The 19,069-nt window shown below is 39.3% G+C and overlaps 1 protein-coding gene across 6 annotated transcripts in view; it reads right to left on the bottom strand.

The window, feature by feature from the left end:
* UBR1 (ubiquitin protein ligase E3 component n-recognin 1) overlaps positions 1–18,565 on the bottom strand; it is a 67,857-nt gene extending 49,292 nt beyond the window's left edge. For 4 of the 6 annotated variants that reach the window (XM_062575915.1, XM_062575918.1, XM_062575917.1 and 1 more), the window contains exons 1-5: positions 18,435–18,565; positions 6,901–7,157; positions 5,070–5,148; positions 3,300–3,410; positions 329–459 (exon numbers count right to left, since the gene is read on the bottom strand). In XM_062575915.1, the coding sequence (XP_062431899.1) occupies positions 329–459; positions 3,300–3,410; positions 5,070–5,148; positions 6,901–7,157; positions 18,435–18,527 (671 nt within the window). In that variant the 5' untranslated portion in view covers positions 18,528–18,565. Of the gene's footprint in view, positions 1–328; positions 460–3,299; positions 3,411–5,069; positions 5,149–6,900; positions 7,158–9,884; positions 9,909–17,932; positions 18,043–18,434 lie in introns of those variants that run through there. The other 2 variants (XM_062575921.1, XM_062575920.1) reach the window with 2 other exon arrangements.
* Positions 18,566–19,069: the final 504 nt, after the last annotated feature.

Below are 19,069 nucleotides of genomic sequence, written 5' to 3'. Positions count from 1 at the left end.
AAGGCCCGCCTGGATGCAACCCTGTCTACCATGCTCTTGGTGACCCTGCTGAGCAGGGGGTTGGTCCAGATGATCTCCAGAGGTCCCTTCCAACCTTACTGATTCTATGATTCCATGATTTTCCATTTTGGTTGAGCAACATCATCACACATTACTTTTTCCATAAAGAATCAAAAGTTTATCTATACGTAATTGTAGTTCAAAAACGTTACAGTGCTATTTACTGTGCTTTTGACACTAACAGCTTTGCTAACAATTTTGCCTGTGGGTACTGCTACCTTCCTGCAAAGTCTAACACCTCTGAGAGAAAACTGGAAATACTCCCTACCTGACTGTGAGCTCCAGAGGCAGCTCCTTCTCTTCTTCCCATATAAGCATATCTACAATGTATTTTATCACAGAGGGAAACACTCTCCTAGAATGTTCCATAACTTCTTTATTTAATTGACATTCAGAATTCTGTAAAATAAATAAAAAAAAATAAAAGTCAGTATCAATACAGAAAATAATTTTTTTAAAAAAATGAAACAAGAGTGTTAGTAAAATACCTTTTTTAAAAAAGAAAGAAAAAGGAAATAAAACTTATGTTTCTTAACCAAATTCATCTCACCTCATTTCTTCCCTTAAAATCATTCCATCCCAAAAATCTGTCAGTATTATTCCAACAGTTTCATCCACCATTTTTTAATCCATTCAATTTTTATTTAGGAACAGGCTATGAAAGACTTCACCAAACACGTTAGGAAACCTCAGGTTCATATACCTTAAAGTTACAAGTAGCTGGTAAACAGGTTGCTGTATACCTGAAGATACTAAGTTTGCAATCCAGATGTAAATTCTTCCCCTGTAGTGGCAACCTCTTCTGTCTCTATGAGTAGTCTCTCAAATATTTATGAGACTCTTTGAATAGAATTATCCAAGAAAATACAACTCTGATCTTTTCAGAAATCCCATGCCAGATTTACTAATTATTCAAAATATCCTTATTGACAGGCATATTTTCCATCTACTCAGGCAAATCTTAAGTGAATCATCTACATCACATGATAATATTATGAATCCTTTCTGTAACATTTTAGCATTTTTAGGAAAAAAGTAGATTATAAACAAAGAAAATAATTTCCAAGTATGCTTTTAAGAATGAAGCAATCAAATGTTTTGGTACAAGTCACAGATCTTTTCCAAAGACATTCTTTTGTGAAAAATGGGATTTAACCCAAAGGCCCTAACAACAAAAACATGTCTTCTAATATTAATGAATTTTTATTAATACCACCTTTCAGCATATGCATTCATAAATGGTATATAATATTATTAATGATAATACAAGCAAATCAAGTGATTCATATACAAATATGACGCAGAAAAAGAAGCCGGTGTTTTCTAGAGCATTTGCACAGAATTTCCCAACTAAACTGCCTAGGAAATCTAAGCATGTATGTGTTGGGCAGAGGCAGAAAAGAGAATTCCTAAGAAAAAAGTATTTCCCATGCGAATTTTGTCCCCCAAATACTAAGGGCACTCACCTCTCCAATAAACAACTGGACACATGCAAATATAAAAGAACAATAGCAATCTTTTTAATATAGCTAAGAATCATGGAAGTAGACAGCTTTTTAAAAAAAGAAAATTGTGATGCGTAAACACCTCCTTACTCCAAAGCTTTTCTTTTTAATTGGTTTTTAATTAGAAAGTTTGTAAGGACACTGTATTTTAACAATACACACCTCATATCATCTCAGAAATGCTAAAAATAAAGTTTGTCTGCTCCTTATCCTTCAACATAGTAGATTGAAACATGTGCTTTACTATACATTCATTTTTAGAAGGAGGTCATTCTGTAGATCAGACTCTAAACTTATCAGGCTTTTAAAAATAGCAGCCAGTTCCCAGGCACTTATTTATCATGGTTTACACAACTAACAAACACATTGCCAACATTCCCCTCTTCTCATTTGCTCTTACCTTATCGTAGTAAGTTTATAAGCATCTTAGCATGATATATCCTCTATACTGACAGCACTTTGAGGGTACTGGCCAGAACCATTGAGAAAAGAGTTGGTTTTGTTTGACAAGCACACAATGCACTTCTATACTAAAAGAAACGAAGCTGGAAAGGAGATGTGTGCCTGTTCCAGCACTGACACTTTCCTAATGCACTGGCTGGTCCTTACTGAGTAAGGTGTTGCTTGTTTTCTCAAGCTCTACTTTCTGGTTTAAGTTAAACTAATTTATTTTTCAGTAGTTGAACAAACAAAAAGCATAAGCAGCACACAAACTACTCAGAAGTGGGCTAGCAGATGCTGACTTCAGATAGGATGCAGTTCTATTTATTTTATCTAGAATAAACTTGTGCCAACTATATGAAGCTCCTCTTCTTCACTATTCCAATTCAAAGTCCAGTAAGTACCCCCCAAAACCTAAAGTTTCAGCTAATGTGAATAGATTTAGAGTAAAAAAGGTGAGAAAAAGGCTACACAGTTGCACAAGCCCATAACATTACCGCTTTGTCTCACCTTCCTGTGAGACCAGTGCTCTTTACTTCGTCATTTGAATTTTTGCCAGACCATAGGGAACAATATTTTTGCAACAAAAACAGAGGAGCAATTAGCATTCGTCAAATGGGCCCCTAGAAGTTTTTTGTTCAAGCATCTCAAAACAGAAGGTGGAACTCAGATCTGCCCAGGAAAAAGCAGTTTTATCTGCAGCAACTTATTTGTCTACATACTTTTTTGAAAAGTATTTATAAGGTGTCTTTAATACATTAACTTTTTGAGGTACAGTAAGCAGGAGACAGCCTAGTATAATAGGTTAGTTTTAGAGCAGAGCCTTATACTCAATCATAATGACAGATCCCACACCAGAAATAACTAAGTGACAAAGAAAAAAGTGTTCAATACTACAAGTGTGGAACAAGAAGATTCTATAAAAATCTAGTACTATATCTAAAAATTAACTATCCAGTAGAAATCAATTATTTGTACATCAGAACAGAATACTACAACCTGCAAAGAAAATAGTTGATGAGACACTAGAATTTTGATTCAGAACCAAAAGGTAGAGAAATGGACAAGATGGGCAGGTGGAACTGCTCCATCATTTCTGCCTTTTGTGGAGACAGGAAGGATACCCAAAGAATACGTCCGACCCCAATAAACACCGATTTAATTCGGTTAGACTTGCCATATCATTTATACAACATATGCAGTTTTGTAAACAAGAATAAGCATTAAAAAAAGAAAACCACCACACATCAATATTTACAATATTTATTCTTTCACTTCTAGCAGTATTCTTACCTCTTTTGCAGTCCCTGATGCTCCAGGCTCATGTTTAGTACACAGTGGTCCTGCCTTCCAGGCCTCTGTATCTCCACAATCACAAAATCCTCCTCCAGTGGAGCTATGCATCTGTGAAAAATAAGTATTTCAGTCATGCAATATGTAATAAAAAGAGGAAAATATAATATATAGAGACTTAAATATGGCACATTTTTACATAACACCTCTATAATATATATAACACCAGTATAAACATCTGCTTACAGAATACAAGGCTCACCAAGTAACCCACAGACTTCGCAATTATTTTTACTCAGGTAAAAGTAATTATCCATAGCTTGCTATGAAACTCCAGAAATAAAATAATTACAAAAAAAAACCTAAGTAACCTAATAAAAAACAGACTTTCAAAGATTCATTATTTACTTGAAATGTTTTAAAATAACCCGATCTAATTAGACTTGTTTTGAGCAGGAGGTTGGACTAGATAATCTCCTTAGGTCCCTTCCAACTTAAATTATTCTATGAATCTATGAAAATAAAGAGTATAAATTTTATTCTTTACACTGTATCTTTAAAATGGAAATATAGCAAATCTGATTCCATGTGACAGTCTATCTCCATGGCTGATGTTTTGCCTGAAGACGACAACCTTACCCTTCTGAAAAAGGAAGAAAGGGAGAGAAGATATCAAACTGGTTTCTCTGCCCAGCTGTGATTTCAAATTGCACTGTAACCATGATTATCTATTTTCTTTGGTTTCCGGCTTACCTCTCTTTAAGCTCTCCGTGTCCATACATGTGTGTTCATGCATGTGCATGTGGAAGCTGCATTAACATTATTCAAGGCAGTTTTGTATGTCTTTGAATCAATGCTTAGAATTCATTTTCCGACCAGTATATGAAGACTTGCACAGAGGGGTAGAATATTATAATTTAGTGTCCTTTAACATGAAAAGGATTGACACGTTCTTTGAAGCACTCTCTCATGGAATTATACCCACTTAAAGGGGATTTATGATCATTTGATAATGTAAGCAGAAAAAAAAACGAACTCTTGAACAGATGTAACATCAATGAGTAAAGGAGTAAGAGAAGCCTAGCTCACTTTTCAATGGTGAAAGATAACTAAATTGAATTAGTTAAGGTATTGGAATCTCTCAAAGATGATACAGATTTGGCTCAGAGAGAGTCAAAAGAATATCAGAAAAAGATTATCTAGGTCCAAAACAATATCCTCACTAAAAATTTGATGCTCAACATATGTTGTAACTTCTAAAGTCCATGCTCTAAATCCAAAGTTGTTTATGCAGATCTAAATAGAGGTACAGAATGGGAATGTGGAGACTGCATCTGTTACAGGAGTGAGGAAATAAGGGCCCCTCCATATACACATTCATTCTAAATTTCTGGACAGAATGCAGTCTTGTACACAAAGTACCAGACAGGACTGCCACTTTCCTTCACAGCTTTTTGCTCTGGCACAGACAGTATTTTCTTTGGCGATGTTGCCAAAGAGAACACAATGTATGCATTCATATCTTCCTCGCCCTTCAGTTCTTGACTTAGAAACTTGTTTTCCTTGAAACAAGCTTTATGCATAAAGCCTGCAGTTAGAATCATCACAGTCAAACATTCAACAAGATCCCAGATTCCTTTTTTTTTTTTTTTTTTTTTTTTTTATTACTACTGCAGTTTACGATATCTTTGAATTAAAATACACACACACACACACACACACACTTCTCTAAAGCAACAAGTACAATTTCTTAACACAGAATTTTTCTACCTTGTACCGATGGTTCTTGTGAATACTGTTCTGGAAGCAGTCCATGCAGAGTACACATGTTGGATCAACTGCACAGTCTCTGCAACAAAAACGGTAACTGGGTAACTTTCTAGAAACAAACACATGGAATTTTCACACGCAAAACAAAATGTTGCTCTAAAATTTAGGTTAACAGATTTGTATTACAAAAACACTGGCTACTCCATGTCATTGAAAGAGGACGAAAACCAATCTTGTTAGGCTCAAACCATGCATTCTATTAGGTTCTATTAGAAATGCTTGATTTCCACTTTTAAAACCTGTGCTAACATATTTCTTTCTTTGCCTATAATGAGAAGCTATTAAAAAAAACATAATGAGACTGACTTTGGAGTAACCTTTATCATGGTTTTCAGTAACAACTGTGGTTATTTTGCTAATGAAAACTTATGTTGTATGTCCATTAGGCTACCTTAAAACTTTTTAAGCAGTTGCAAGTTTTTAAGTGTTTCTTCAGAAAATAAGCTATTTAAATTTTAATTTCAGTGATTTTGATCAAGTACTCAAATATCTGGAAATACAGAATTACACTCATTCGTGCAATCTAATTCCATTTTTTCAATCCTTTACATACATATATACTTCATGCGGCTTTTTTTTTTTTTTAAGCATACTAAGACTTTTTTAATGATTGTTTCATTCTACACAAAATGCAGATGACAAGTATTTAATAAGTTTGTTGTTTCACACCATTGTTCAACATCTAGTTCAAGGCCTTTTTTACAATATAACTAAAATAGCATAATAATTCTGAATATAGAATTAATTTCCTTTTGAACCTTTAGGTGACAATTATCATTATTGTAATAAAATATTTAATTAATATTCATTTATTACTAAAAATGTACAACAAGGTGAGTTAAAACAAACAAAAAAAAAATTAAGACAGAAGTACCTGCTAGATTTGAATGTCAAATTTTACATTTTAGGTTTTATTATTTCAGAGTATCTATTATTTTTAGCATCTTAGAAGTCTAAAAGAAAAACTTGCTTGACTTCAGTGGTAGTATTAAATCAGCATTTTTATAAATACCACCAAATTGTTGCAAGATAGTAAGCCATACACTTTTCAGTGAACGTGCAAGGATTCATACAAAGACCCTTTGCACTCGATCTTCATCCTAAATAGTATTATTCATTTTAATAATGTTATTTTGGTATTTCTGGTGCAGTGTTCTAGGCTTTTAAAATAACCCCCAAATGACAAAAAACTATCATATAGCATCATATTAATACCAATATATTACCAGCTCAGTTGCAATCTTTGCAGCCATCATAAAGACCTCTGATACATGAATTAATAAAGTAATATCATATCAATAGGTTTTCATCTTTAATACACACAAGGATGAGAAAGAAGGTGAAAAATGATCACGGCTTATACAGATATTACTCAAGCAGCATATTGTTCATGCTCAGAAATGCTGGATTGTGTTTTAGACTTTGAAAAGATGAGCACTCTAATGTGCAAATTTTTATTGACTGTATTCCCTTAAACCCAGGTACAGGTCCCATACTCATGCCCTATCATGCAATCTTTTTAACCAATGACCTTCAGTACCTTTGGTATTCTTCCCATTTCCTTCCTCTTTTCTCTGCCAGAGCATGCCTTTCACATGTAACTTTGCTTCAGATTTGAAACCACTTTAGAGTGAGCAAATGCCACTGTCTGTTACTTAAAGACATAATGTGACACAAAATGATTACTTTGCAGGGCACCCAGTTTCATTAAGTCTACTTTACTGCATTATCTCACAAGGGAACAGTCATGATAACATACCTTTGTGCTTACCTGCAAGAATATGTTGTCTCCCCTCCTTTGAACACCTTCCCACAGAGCTGTGAGGTTCCACTCTGTTGCAATTTCTCCAGGAAAATATCTGGGTCTTCCCCAAACAAATAGCATTCCAGAGGGTAAAATATTGTTGCCTGGACCATTTCTTCTTGTTTCTCCAGCAAGGGGTCCATTTCAGCTGAGTAGATATTTGGCACATGTTTTGCCAAGCACTGTAAAAAGGTAGTCTGGAAGTCGAATCTTTCATCCCACCACTGCAAGAAAAATAAGTGAAAAAGTAAATATTAATGAATAAATAAAGAAATTAGTACATGGGTAGTTTCCTAGTTCTCTCCAATTGCTCTACTTCCGTCCTTCGAGTCTGAACATTCTTTCTTTCGTATTATTCCCATTACTTAGGGGAATTTCGGTTTTCCCCACTGCAAACCAGATAAATTTACTCACTAAGACTCCTCAAGATCACCTTTTTTCACATACAACCTTGATTTATCTCCCGAAGACTTATTTTTGGAAGAAAAATATATGCATCTTCACAAACGACCCTAAAAGGAACCTTTCCTAGGCCTGCAACTACAGAATGAGCAAAGCAAGCAAGAATTTGGACCAGCAACACTTTACTCCTTTCAGTCTTGTTCAACTTGTTAAAATGATGAAAACACATAAATCTTAGGCAAAAGATTAAAAAAATAAATTCCCAATTTCCAACTTAAGATAAAACCTACCTCAATCTAATCAATGGATTACTCCTAGGAGTTGATGAAGATAGAAGAACGAGACACAGATCTGTAAGGCTACAGCTCCATAGTTTACTATCAAGATTAGAACAGTTCTCCAACACAGAAAAAAAATTAACCTAGAACAGATGCAGTCCGAGGTACTGCAACTCCATCCTCTTAAAGCTAGGGCTGCCTAATATCAAATAGTAACTGTTCGTTTTCTGAAATACTATGTCTGCTTACTAGACAGTTAAATACAAGCAATTCTTTCTACATACAAAATCTAAACAAAAGAAACCTAAATGAGATACCAGGTTAAGACAGCCTGGATTAACTATAATATTCACTACCCAAAGCTAAACTGTCAAAAGAGATTTGTTCCATGTTGCAGCCACACTGAACAACATTCTCGTTATGTCCTGAATAATGAAACTAATACTTAAAATAAACTGGTTTTTATCCTGAGGCTTCTACTGATATTCTGGCCATCAGTCTTCACTAGCATTACCCTGATGTAGTCCAACACATCATTTATCTTGGGGATCCACAAACTCAAAATCACAGAAGAAAACACATGGCAGACATTGATGGACAAGAGAAGAGAATCCATAGACAACGCTGTCAAGCAGAGGAGCAAACCTGTCCTCAGATCATCCTAGCAAGACTGTCCTCCCATAAGTGCAGACTGATCAATCTAATCAGATTTCTTGAAATACAAAGCATTCAACTCACCACAAGTATCAGAAAACAAAGATCCACTCACTGAGTGAAGGGAACAACTAACCTTTTAAATACCAATTCTAACAAAAATTCTAGATCTAGAAACACAGCCAGATGTATTACTTGAACAGTAAGCACCATAAAAACCTTAGTGTACACAGGCATATAAGCACACATGCATATAGGTATACATCCACACACTCAAAATATATAGATACATATGTATCTTCACATATTCACAGTGCTAATCAAGGAAAAATGGAACAAAATTAACTGATTCATTTTTTATTTTAATTAAGCTGAAAATTTCTCAAATAACTACCCGACAATGTTATTTTTAATTATGCTTAGATAGGTTACAGAAAAAGATACCAAATTGTAAAAGGTAACCTAAAATGAAATCCAAATGCAGCAAATACCTGTGCAACAGCTTAAAAAAAAAGGGGGGGGGGGAAGGGGGTTAAGCAAGGGTTCTCAGAAAAATATCAAGTTGTGCCCCCCACCCCCCACTTTTTAAGCTGGGAAAAAGCCACTTATTCCTACATCATAAATAAACTTCAGAATTAAATGTTGTTCCTTGAACAAAGGCACAAACTTCTGTTTGTTTCCGTAGCTTGTACCTACGTTGCACTATGGCGTTTATCAAGTTGCCTCCCAGTTTGGGTACAGCATCTGCCCAAGCAAGGGAAGAGCAGCGACCTCTCGGCACGCTCTCTTTCAAAAGCACATGAGAATCCCAGGGTTCAGCCCTTCTGTCTTAATTAGCTATTTTCCCAAGAGATGGTGCAAGTTTAGCTTCCGCGTTACTCAAACGGCGTACAATTGCCTCAAGAAACACGAGGCTAAGTTTTCTTGAAAATCTGCCAGAAGCGCAGAATGAGTTCTCACACAGGCTAATTCCCAAGCGTTTCAAGCATTCCTACCCAAAGCTTTTAATTCTAGTTAAATGTTGATCAGAGAATGGAAGATGGGAAGCAGGGGAAGAGAGGAAAGAAAGGAAGAGATTTCTCTCAAGCAGGCTGGCTGCCTTCTGGTAAACATGTTAAAAGTTTATTTTCAGTCTGCATCGCTCAGTAAAATATCCATTATACTCCTGAAGAGAAATGAGAATATTCTTGTTGCTAGAAGCTGCACCAGGCTAAGTGTCAGATCTACCCCACACCTTCCGTGTCTCCTAGGAGAAGTAGTATGTTGCTTGTGTCTAAATCTGTTCCGTGTGCTACAGTCAATTTGTATAGTTACACACAAAACTGCATCAAAAACATAAAAACGGCCAAATAAAGCACACCTTTAAGTTAAAATTGCTTGTGCTATGTTAGCTTGGTCTTGTGCACACATGTTAAAATTAAGGTCTACTTCAGTTAGCACTTAGAGCAGTCCCACCTTTCACTCACCCCCTCACCTGAGCACAGCCCTATGAAATGCTCAGTTGCTGCAGTGAGGAAAACCATTGAAAAGTTTAAAAAACTACTTTTTCTCCACTGACCATACACTGACCAATTAAGAGGAAATAAAATACCACATTATCTTCAATTAAATTCTAACCATCCTATGCACCAGAAGAGCAGGGAATCCGTACACGTGCAGGAACAGTACAAGAAAGCTACAAACAGAAAGCAGGCTTTCACTGCAGCATCGATTGCATTCACTGGGAGAAGTCGCATTTCTTTCTCAATTTTCATGGCACAGTTTCCATTCACTTTCCAACTTCTGCTACAAGTAATTCCTACAGAACAGTCTTTTTCCAAATTTGTTTCTACTCAAGAAGAAATCTGAAACTGTGTACTGAAAGAGGCAAAGGTCATGAAATAACATAATCAAAATAAAAACATAATTATGTTACCAAAGCAGGATTATCAGTCTGCAGTTCACAGACCCCAGCACTCACAGACTACTCACTCAAGTCCACAAACTGCAAGTAGCAGAAGCAACCCATTGGAAGCAGGCCTGAATATGCTTCACTGCAGTCTACACTATTCTACTGGAAAATATTTTTGGCCTGCAAAATGAAAACCACTGAATTAAAAATAAAATAAAATACATTTGGAGCAAATTAAGACTTTACTTAAAAGCTGAGAAATGTCAATATTAAAATTCATGGTTTCTCAACTAGCAACCTTAATCAAGTTCTTTTGATGGGATTTTTGACTATTTTTTAAAAACTGAAGAAAAACAGACAAGCCATCATGTGGAAACAGATGCACACCGCTCAGACACAGGCTGCCACAAGTAATCACCACAGTGAGGTAAGGGAATAACCTCAGCAGTAACACACTTCCCTCCTTCCTCGGAGGGAGCAGGAGCCACGCTCTGTTGCTGGGCTTTCCTGGACACTGATAATAGCAGGCGACCGGGGGAACTTCAGGCACCTGACACTAGCAGGGAGCATGTCAAAGAAATGCATCGTCTCCCTTCCACTTCAGTCCTCCAGCCTTCTCCGGTTCTACCTCTTTTCCTCCTCAAATCACTGGTTCCTGTTGCATTCTCCTGGAAGATGACAGTGATTTTCAAACTGTGGGAAAAGGGGGGAGGAAGGGAGCTGGAAGGAGTTGCAAAGCTATGTTTCTCAAGGTTAAGTAACTCTGTCAAAAGAGCAGAGACAGCATCCATTTTGCATCCAAGGCACTTGATTTGTTCTGTATAACAACCTAGTAATCTTTAATGACTCCCTAAAGGAATAGGATTCCAGAAGTGGTAGCTCACAACCATAAATCACCGGGACGTAATTTCTTATCTCATACCAATACACCTTCTCTGTTAAAACAAACTACTGATTTCTCTTCACATGCGTAAGCATAACAAGATCTTTCCAAAACTTCATTCCAGTCAAATGTGCAGTTTTGTCCCACATCTAAAAAGATAAACAGTTTGTAGGTTTTTCCAAATCTCTTTAAAGAAGAATCATATTAGGAAAGTTTGACGATGAAGAATTACATTTGCCTACAGAGAGAAATACTCCTAGAAAAACAGCAAAAAATTGAATGCATTAGTTTGTGCATACTTCAAATAATGATCAGAATAAAGAGCTAAAGAAGGATATAAAGAAAGAGAAAATAGTTAACAAGCTTTTTCAAATCACTTTTCACCTTTAGATCAAGTGTCAAATGAGATTTCTCAAAACCATGACAAAATTTCTTCATCACTGCAATAGATTTAATATATACATTAATTCAGTGACCACTATTTCTAGGTAGTTTTTGTTTTACACTATAAGCATAACTATGTTGGAATCCTAAATTCTTTTCAAATTGTTTGCATTAGAAAATAGCATAAAAAACAGCTCTAAGTTTACTGCTTTGATTGACATACTGATTTCATAACACAAATGTGACAGCAAAAATATCAAGGCTTTATATTTTTAGAAATATATGTTAATGTAATTAGGGAAAAGAGAGAATATTAATATTTAAAACACTTAATAATAAATTATGAGAAAGCTTAGTCCATGCATGGCATAAATTTGTCAAGCATGGGATGGCAGTATCAGTTGCCTGTCAAAATAGTGGGGAGAAGAAGGCTTTTAAAAGTAAATATATAAAATGTTAGGGGGCAGGAGGAGGCTATCTAATTTCAAGCAAGCGCTATTCAACATAAATACCAAATGCAAAAAGCTGTTTTACTTTAATGCACTGAACAGCGGTTACTAGCTAAACAGAGATTATTAGAACAACAGATTCCAGAAAACTCCAATAGATCAACCATAAAAGAGTTTTTAAAAGAATACAGACAAAACAGGCAAAAGGCATTTCATAAATATGTGGACTACTTAAAATTGTCTCTTTAAAGTCAATATTAAAAGATTGGTCAAATAAAATGTTCGTATAGGGTTCCATTTTTAAATTTTACACTCAACCTTTTTCTCTTCTTTATTTTAGATGAAATTATCAGTTTCCTAATGCACTGATAATAAGATCCTGCTGCAATATGGAGCACGTAGGCATTATTATATTAAAAATAACAAAGAAACAAAGCAACCTATTTCATCCTCAAAAAACTTAATATTCTTGGAAGAAGCTTCTTCTAATAAGCACCAGAAGCTAATTACTATATTTGTTATTCATCGCCTTAAATCAAATTGAAGCTTTTTAGTCCTACTACCTCAGAAAAATGGGACCATCTCCTGACTTCACTTCTGTAGGTCTGCAAAGATAGTGGGATAAATCATAAGATAACTTCAGTTAGCAACTCTGAATGAACAATGAAGCACTGAAACATCAAAGCTACTGCACTACCATGCCACTTGCCCAGTACAAAAATGGTTTAGCAGAGGTCAAACAGATTGTACAATTTTTAACTTTCAATAATTTGCATATATTTTTATGTTCAAGTGCTGGAAACAAATCAGTGTACTGTTATCTCAAGTATCTAGCATATTAAAATACACCATTAGTGCTGCCCATTATGTTGCATATACAAACTTCCCCAAAAACAGAGGAGAGAAATAGTTCAGGGAGAGAAAAATAGAAGATGACCCACAGTTTTTAATCACATAAGTGGCATCCAGTTGTTCATTAGGGGTTTCACATTCTCTCACAAAGTATACTCAATGGATGAAGAGAGAATCTAAGCTTTAAAAGTGATTGTTTGCGATTCAATTACAAAATATCTGTTTTCCAACATGTCAGTAACACGGACCCTTTGTATGCCATAGCTGGTGCACCAGACTTTGCTCCACTCCGAATATCAGTAATTACACTGAAAAAAGTCAGTCTGGTTTCAAAAGTTATTTGCAATTTGTGTACATAGGTACAACATGGGTAACAGAAATTCATTCTTCTACACTGTCCTAAAAACACAGCAACTCTGATTTGAAGACATAAAAGAGTTGTTTGATCTCTGCATTCATTTAAACTTTGGCCACTGAGCCAAGACTATTAACAGGGTGTCAACTAACGTTAAAAGATGCTTTAACAATGCAGGTGTTTGCCCACTGCGAATTAGACTCAGAATAACAGCGTAGACTACTAAACCCTTGTATGCAGTGGAAACCACCTTGATTCCAGTAGTCTTCTATGACTACCAGTTTAGCTAAACCACAGAAAACCAGTGTCAACCTGAGAAGCAACAGTGACCATGAGTGTATAGCAGTTACTATTTCAGCCAACTGAGTTGGACAACTAACACTAATGTGGATCTTCAGGGTAAAAAAGGCACAGACCTAGGCTGTTCAGCTTCCTTGAAACTGCAGGTCAGGTAACAATTCAAAATCATATTTGTCTCCAAAGTTCCACAAATGAAGTTTCAGTTCACAGAGTTCTTGGGTGCAAAGAGGTGTCCAAGGAGACAGTAAAAGTGAAATCATGGACTGTAGTTATCTCTCTCCCATACCACATCACTTACCAGCGGGACACTCTGGCCTAAATGGCCTACAAAAGCAGCAGGATATTACCAGGCAGATTCAACAAGCAAAACAAAGTAGCTACAAATTCTAGAACTAATTCCCAAGTCCTTGAGGCATGCAATCTGAATATTTTTTGCAATCCAAATTTTTCTGTCAACTGTGAATTAGGTAGATAGCAATATATAATTTACATATCAATACTAGGAGAAATAAGAATTCAGTAATATGCATTAAAGCAAAACAACATCCAAAACACCTATTTTGAAAAAAAAGGCAAAAAACAAACAAAAAAAAGCATATTTGTTCTCCTTGGAGGGAGGAGCAAACTCATCACCTTTGTGGATTTTTTTTGTAGTATTCTGTTGGAGAGTTTAAAATAAAACTTTTCCTTTAAGTTCTGGCTATTCATTTGTCAGACTCAAGATCCTTGTTATTTTGTTTCTAAAGGAACACAGAAAATGCTTTGCTCCTTTCCTTGTTTGATCCTTTACATCCAGGCTGTGGTCTCCTACTCCCCAGGGAATAGAGTATCTATCAAACTTATTAGCACCAAAGTGCACTTCAAAAACTGCACTTGCAGTGCGTGGTTATAACCAACTAACTAATAACCTAGTTTATTTTTTTTAATGACATTCATACTGTTTTTCTATGTTAATTCCCATGCAGTCAAATAAACTGGCCTTGCATCCACCCAAATTTAACCTCCAATTACCCTGAATTTCATGATCCATCATGCACACAGTTTAATTCTGCGGTAAGTTAACATGCAGTTAAATTCAGGTAAATCCATCTGTATTTAGCACTAATTCAACACTTCCAAATGCTTTCCTTTATATACCAAAACTAACCTGTTTATCTGTAGCTCCACTGGTGCACTGAGATCTAGTTAAACAGAAGCACTTCAGTAGCTGCATGCCATTGGGCACACCCACTGGCAGCTACATTCTCCTGGAGTCACATACCTCTCCCAGCACTTGAACAGCACTACCGCAGAATTACAGAACCCAGAACTTGTGCACTACAGGTGGACTTGAGCAAAAATCATAGTTATTCTTCACAATCAGAGTTCACTCCTGCACTAACAAAAGCTACAAAATTGTCAAGAAACATGAGTAAATATGAAAGCAAACAGTGAAGGAAACACTTTCAAACCACAGCATTGCTCAACACCACAACAAAACGCAGGCACTCCAACAGAACGATAAGGACACAAGCAGGACTGTATCAATCTCCAGTTACCTGTCACAACTTCATGGACTTTCCTTCTTAGACACACTCATACATTGGACTATTTTAAAAATAAGGCTTTGACCACATGCAATTCAAGGCTTATTTACACACAAGGATACACCGATTTACCTAGTGATGTTATTTTAAAACTAAGTTAACTTACATTATGTAATATAAAATTATACAGACATATTCTGGTTTAAACAGGTTAATTTAGATTAGGAGAGATCAGATTCCAAACTGAAAGAAGTGCAACTCCAAACTAAGACACCTGATAAAGAGCTTTCATTAGTCTCAAGAAATAGTCTAGGTCTGAGTCTGGATCTCCTCTCCATATTATTGCTGGATTACAACACAACTACAGAAGTCAGGCTCCTCAGTTGCAAATTGTCAACTCTTTCATGGCACTGAATGATATGAAAGCAGATTTAAAATACTTTAAAATGCACAAGTGCCTGTGTGTTTTGAGTTCCAAGTTTAAAATTAAAAATCTAGTTATTTTCCTGCCTTTAAAAGAGATTTCCCAAAAGTAAAGCTTTTATCTTTTTATACACCACTATCCCACTTGACTAAATTTAATCCCACCTACACTTTTGCATGAGTATTGATTGATGACAAAAGATGGGACTTCTGGGGAAGAAGAAAAGAAAAAAGGCACAACTGCAAGGTACATATACATCAAAAATTGAAGATGCAGTACGAATGAAAATCTTCAAAATATTTTAATACCTAAACTCAGCTAGTATATTCCAGATAGCAGCCACATAAGTAGGCAGAAGTCAAACTGGAATTTGTTTAGAATACAGACGGACAACAGTCAAATGGCTGCAGGGCAGACTTTCATTTGGTCACTAGGAATGCCAGCTAGCCACCCATTACACCAGCAAAGCCCAGCCCATGAATCAGCCAAGCAAACTGGGGGTGCTGCTACAGAAAGAGCACAGTGTAGACTTCAGTTTAGTTGGCAGGAAGTTACAAGGTCACTTCCAGTAGAACCCAGATGCAGCCGTACCTCTTTCAGGAACAGCTCAGATCAGGAAGCAGTATCACCACTTGGCAGCAGAACAGGGCACAGATGGGTCCTGTCAGACTTAAACTAATGCAATGAAAAGCCAACTCAGGTATTTCCAAACTACACTCACATCCAATCTGAAGAATTGGAGTTAACTGCACAGACACAACCACAGAGTTGGTTGTGTACAGATGAGTTTATTAACTGAGGCATCACTAACCCTGCCAGACTCTAGCTGCCTCTTGGACGGTCATTCAGATAACTCTGCTTCAAGCGCCCTGTGCTCTAGGAGGGTTTATTAGCCAGACTGTCATGCAGCCAGATGTGGTCCAGCGCTGCAACCAACGCCTACCTCCCAAAGCCAGAGATGAAAAGGAGGACAAGAACCAGTGTGGCTACACTGACACTGAGACAGGGTCAATGAGCTCAGTAAGGCTTAACCCAACTTCATTGGATTGGTTGTTTCTGCTCCACACTCCCCAGTTTCCTGATTCTAAAACCAAGCAAAGGGATATTCAGACCAGCTCTACTCAGTGATAACACAAGTCAAAGACCTTAGTTCCACCAAACTAGTGCCATCTTTAGTACAACAGCAAATTGGGTGTACTGTTGCCAGACTGCAGCTGTCTCTGGACACACTGCATGTTCCGTGTATAGCCACATTGCCACCTGACTAACAAACACTGTCAGCCCCAGATTAAATCCATACCTGTAGCTCCCCATCCCCCTTAAGGCAATACCCTCACCCCATAATCACCCTCACTGTTGCTGCAGTCGGCTTGGGTAGGTGGCAGACACGCAGGCTGTGCGGCCACGTGCCACAGTGATGCAGTGTAGCCTATGTGGCCAACAGGTTCTTTTGGAAACTAGAATAACGCCAGTTCAGACAGCGGGTTTCTCAGCTGGCTGAAACCACATGAAAAATAAGACAACTAAGCAAACTAGAACCGACTCTTAGCAGCTGAGCATCTCTTCAACATCCTTCCCTGTGTTTTTCACAGTACTTGTGTTAGTTTTATCCATTGCTTGGGCTAACTCAGCTTCTTATGTCCCTGAATAATGCAGGGTTAATTGCACTGCTATGCCACTGATTGCAGCTATTCCCTCAGCACTTCTCTGGCTCTACATATAGCTCTCAAGCTTAAGAAATTGGTTAACTCCACTTGTACTCTATTTGACCCTGTAATTCAACCAAATTACATTTCATAGTTTAGAATCAAGTAGTGTCTAATATACAAAAAAATCCACAGATAGACTACACACACACAAAAAATCCACTTACAGGCCTCAGCCGTTCTGTGATTCCCTTCAGAAATGGCTCTGGAGTCACAGACTGCCTCCCTGTGATGAACTGCAAACACCCTTGCAATTCTGAGATGAAAGGTACAACCAAAAACAGTTTTGGGGTTACTGGTTACTGCTGCCTCCTGCACTAAGTAAACACCTTCCTATTTCTATTCATGGTGTTCAGCATCATGTAAAGAGCAGCTAGCAACTTAGCAATTCTAAACAAATCGCCTGTGCCCAACATCAGCATTCACAATCACACTACTCCAAATCCACATCTTCTCGGTATCCATTGCTCCTATTAGGGCAATAGAAAAGAACATAAAATATAAGATTTCTGATATACATTCAGTGTTCCCCTTCTCAGGCTGACAGCCACTGCACTTTCATTTCTTCTAGCAAAAGCACTTGTATCAGTTATTACTCGGCAATGTGGTGGAGGAAAAAGGAGACAGTCCTCCACAGGAACACAGACAGAGGCCAACACTAGACAGACGCAACACTAGATGAACCACAAATCAATAAATGATCATTTAAAATAACTCACAGGAATGGAAGAGGTACTTTTTTTTTTTCAGAAAAGAAACAGGCAAGTATCTCCACCCACATCCCTTCTGAATTGCACTATTCGCTGCTTCATTCACACGCTACAGCACAGTCAGGTTTTCAGCCTGTTTTTGTTGTCACTTTTGTTCCAAGGCAAGACCGCACTTGATTCGGTACCTGAAAGGGGAACTCGGACGAAAGATGCACCCTCTGGCGCCTGCGGAATGCGAGGAAATCTCCGAGACTTTCCAAAGTTTGAGCTCGGGTAACAACCCCGCTTTTTTGACTAGCGGATCGCACCGAGGGCGGCGGACGGGGCTTGCGGGCCCTCCGCGGCTGCCGCTGCCCCGCTGCAGGGAGCCTCGCTCCCCGCCACGGGCCGCGCCCGGGCCCGGGGCCGGGCTGGCCGCTCCCCGGCGCGGCGCCGGGCTCGGGGCCGCCGCCGGGACGCGCCGGCGAGCGCAGGCCCCGCGGTGGAGCCGACCCTCCCGCTCCCGCTCCCGCTCCCCACCGCCCCGCGGCCCCGCCGCCGCCGCCGGGCCGTTGCGCAGCCGCGCCCGGCAGGTGCCGCCGCCGCGAGGGCGCCCCCGGGCGGCGGGGCCGGAAGCCACCGGCTGCCCCCGAGCCGGAGCCGGGGCGGGGACGGCGCCGCCGCCGCCGCGCCGGGCAGCAGTCTTACCACGGCCCGCTCCAGGCGCTGCGCGGGGGCGGGGACGCGGCCGCCCTCTCCCGCTGCTCCCGCGGCGGCCCCGCCGTCACCTCCGTCCGCCATTTTGAGAGCGAGGGACACGGCCGGCCGCGGTCGCCACCGCCACCCGGCCGCTGCGCTGCGCCGCGCTGCCTCGCAGCGGCTCCGCGCAGGCGCCCGCCCTTCGCGCATGCTCCGCCGAACCCGCTCCCCCCTCCCCCGCCGACTCCTTCCGGGCCGCGCCGGTTGCCGCCGCCGCCGCCGTCGCGGGGCCCGGGCCCGGTGGGGCCCTGCGGGCTGGGCGCGGGCCCGTCCGGCCTGCGCTCGTGCCGAGCGCGCGAAGGAGCTTAGCGAGCTCTGCGGGCCTTAGAAATTCCCTGGGGGGACCGCCGGTTCCCCGGGGCGGGGGGATGCGCCGTGGTGGGGCTCCCATTCGGGCCGGGCGAAGGCAAGGTTTCATGAACTCCCTCAGGCCGGAGTGGGAGAGAGCAGTGGCTTTAGCCACGTGCCTGTCTCGTGGGCAGGCGCAGCTGCTTGCCACAGCGCGTTTTATGAATGTGCTGGGTTTACTTCTCTGACAGAGGAATAGGGAGTCTGCTAAGGTGTGACAGGTCTGCTGTAGCTGC

The sequence above is a fragment of the Rhea pennata genome, chromosome 5 (assembly GCF_028389875.1).
Source record: "Rhea pennata isolate bPtePen1 chromosome 5, bPtePen1.pri, whole genome shotgun sequence".
NCBI classification, from domain to species: domain Eukaryota; kingdom Metazoa; phylum Chordata; class Aves; order Rheiformes; family Rheidae; genus Rhea; species Rhea pennata.
Note: the sequence above shows the minus strand (reverse complement) of the source record. Positions and strands in the feature narration are given on the sequence as shown.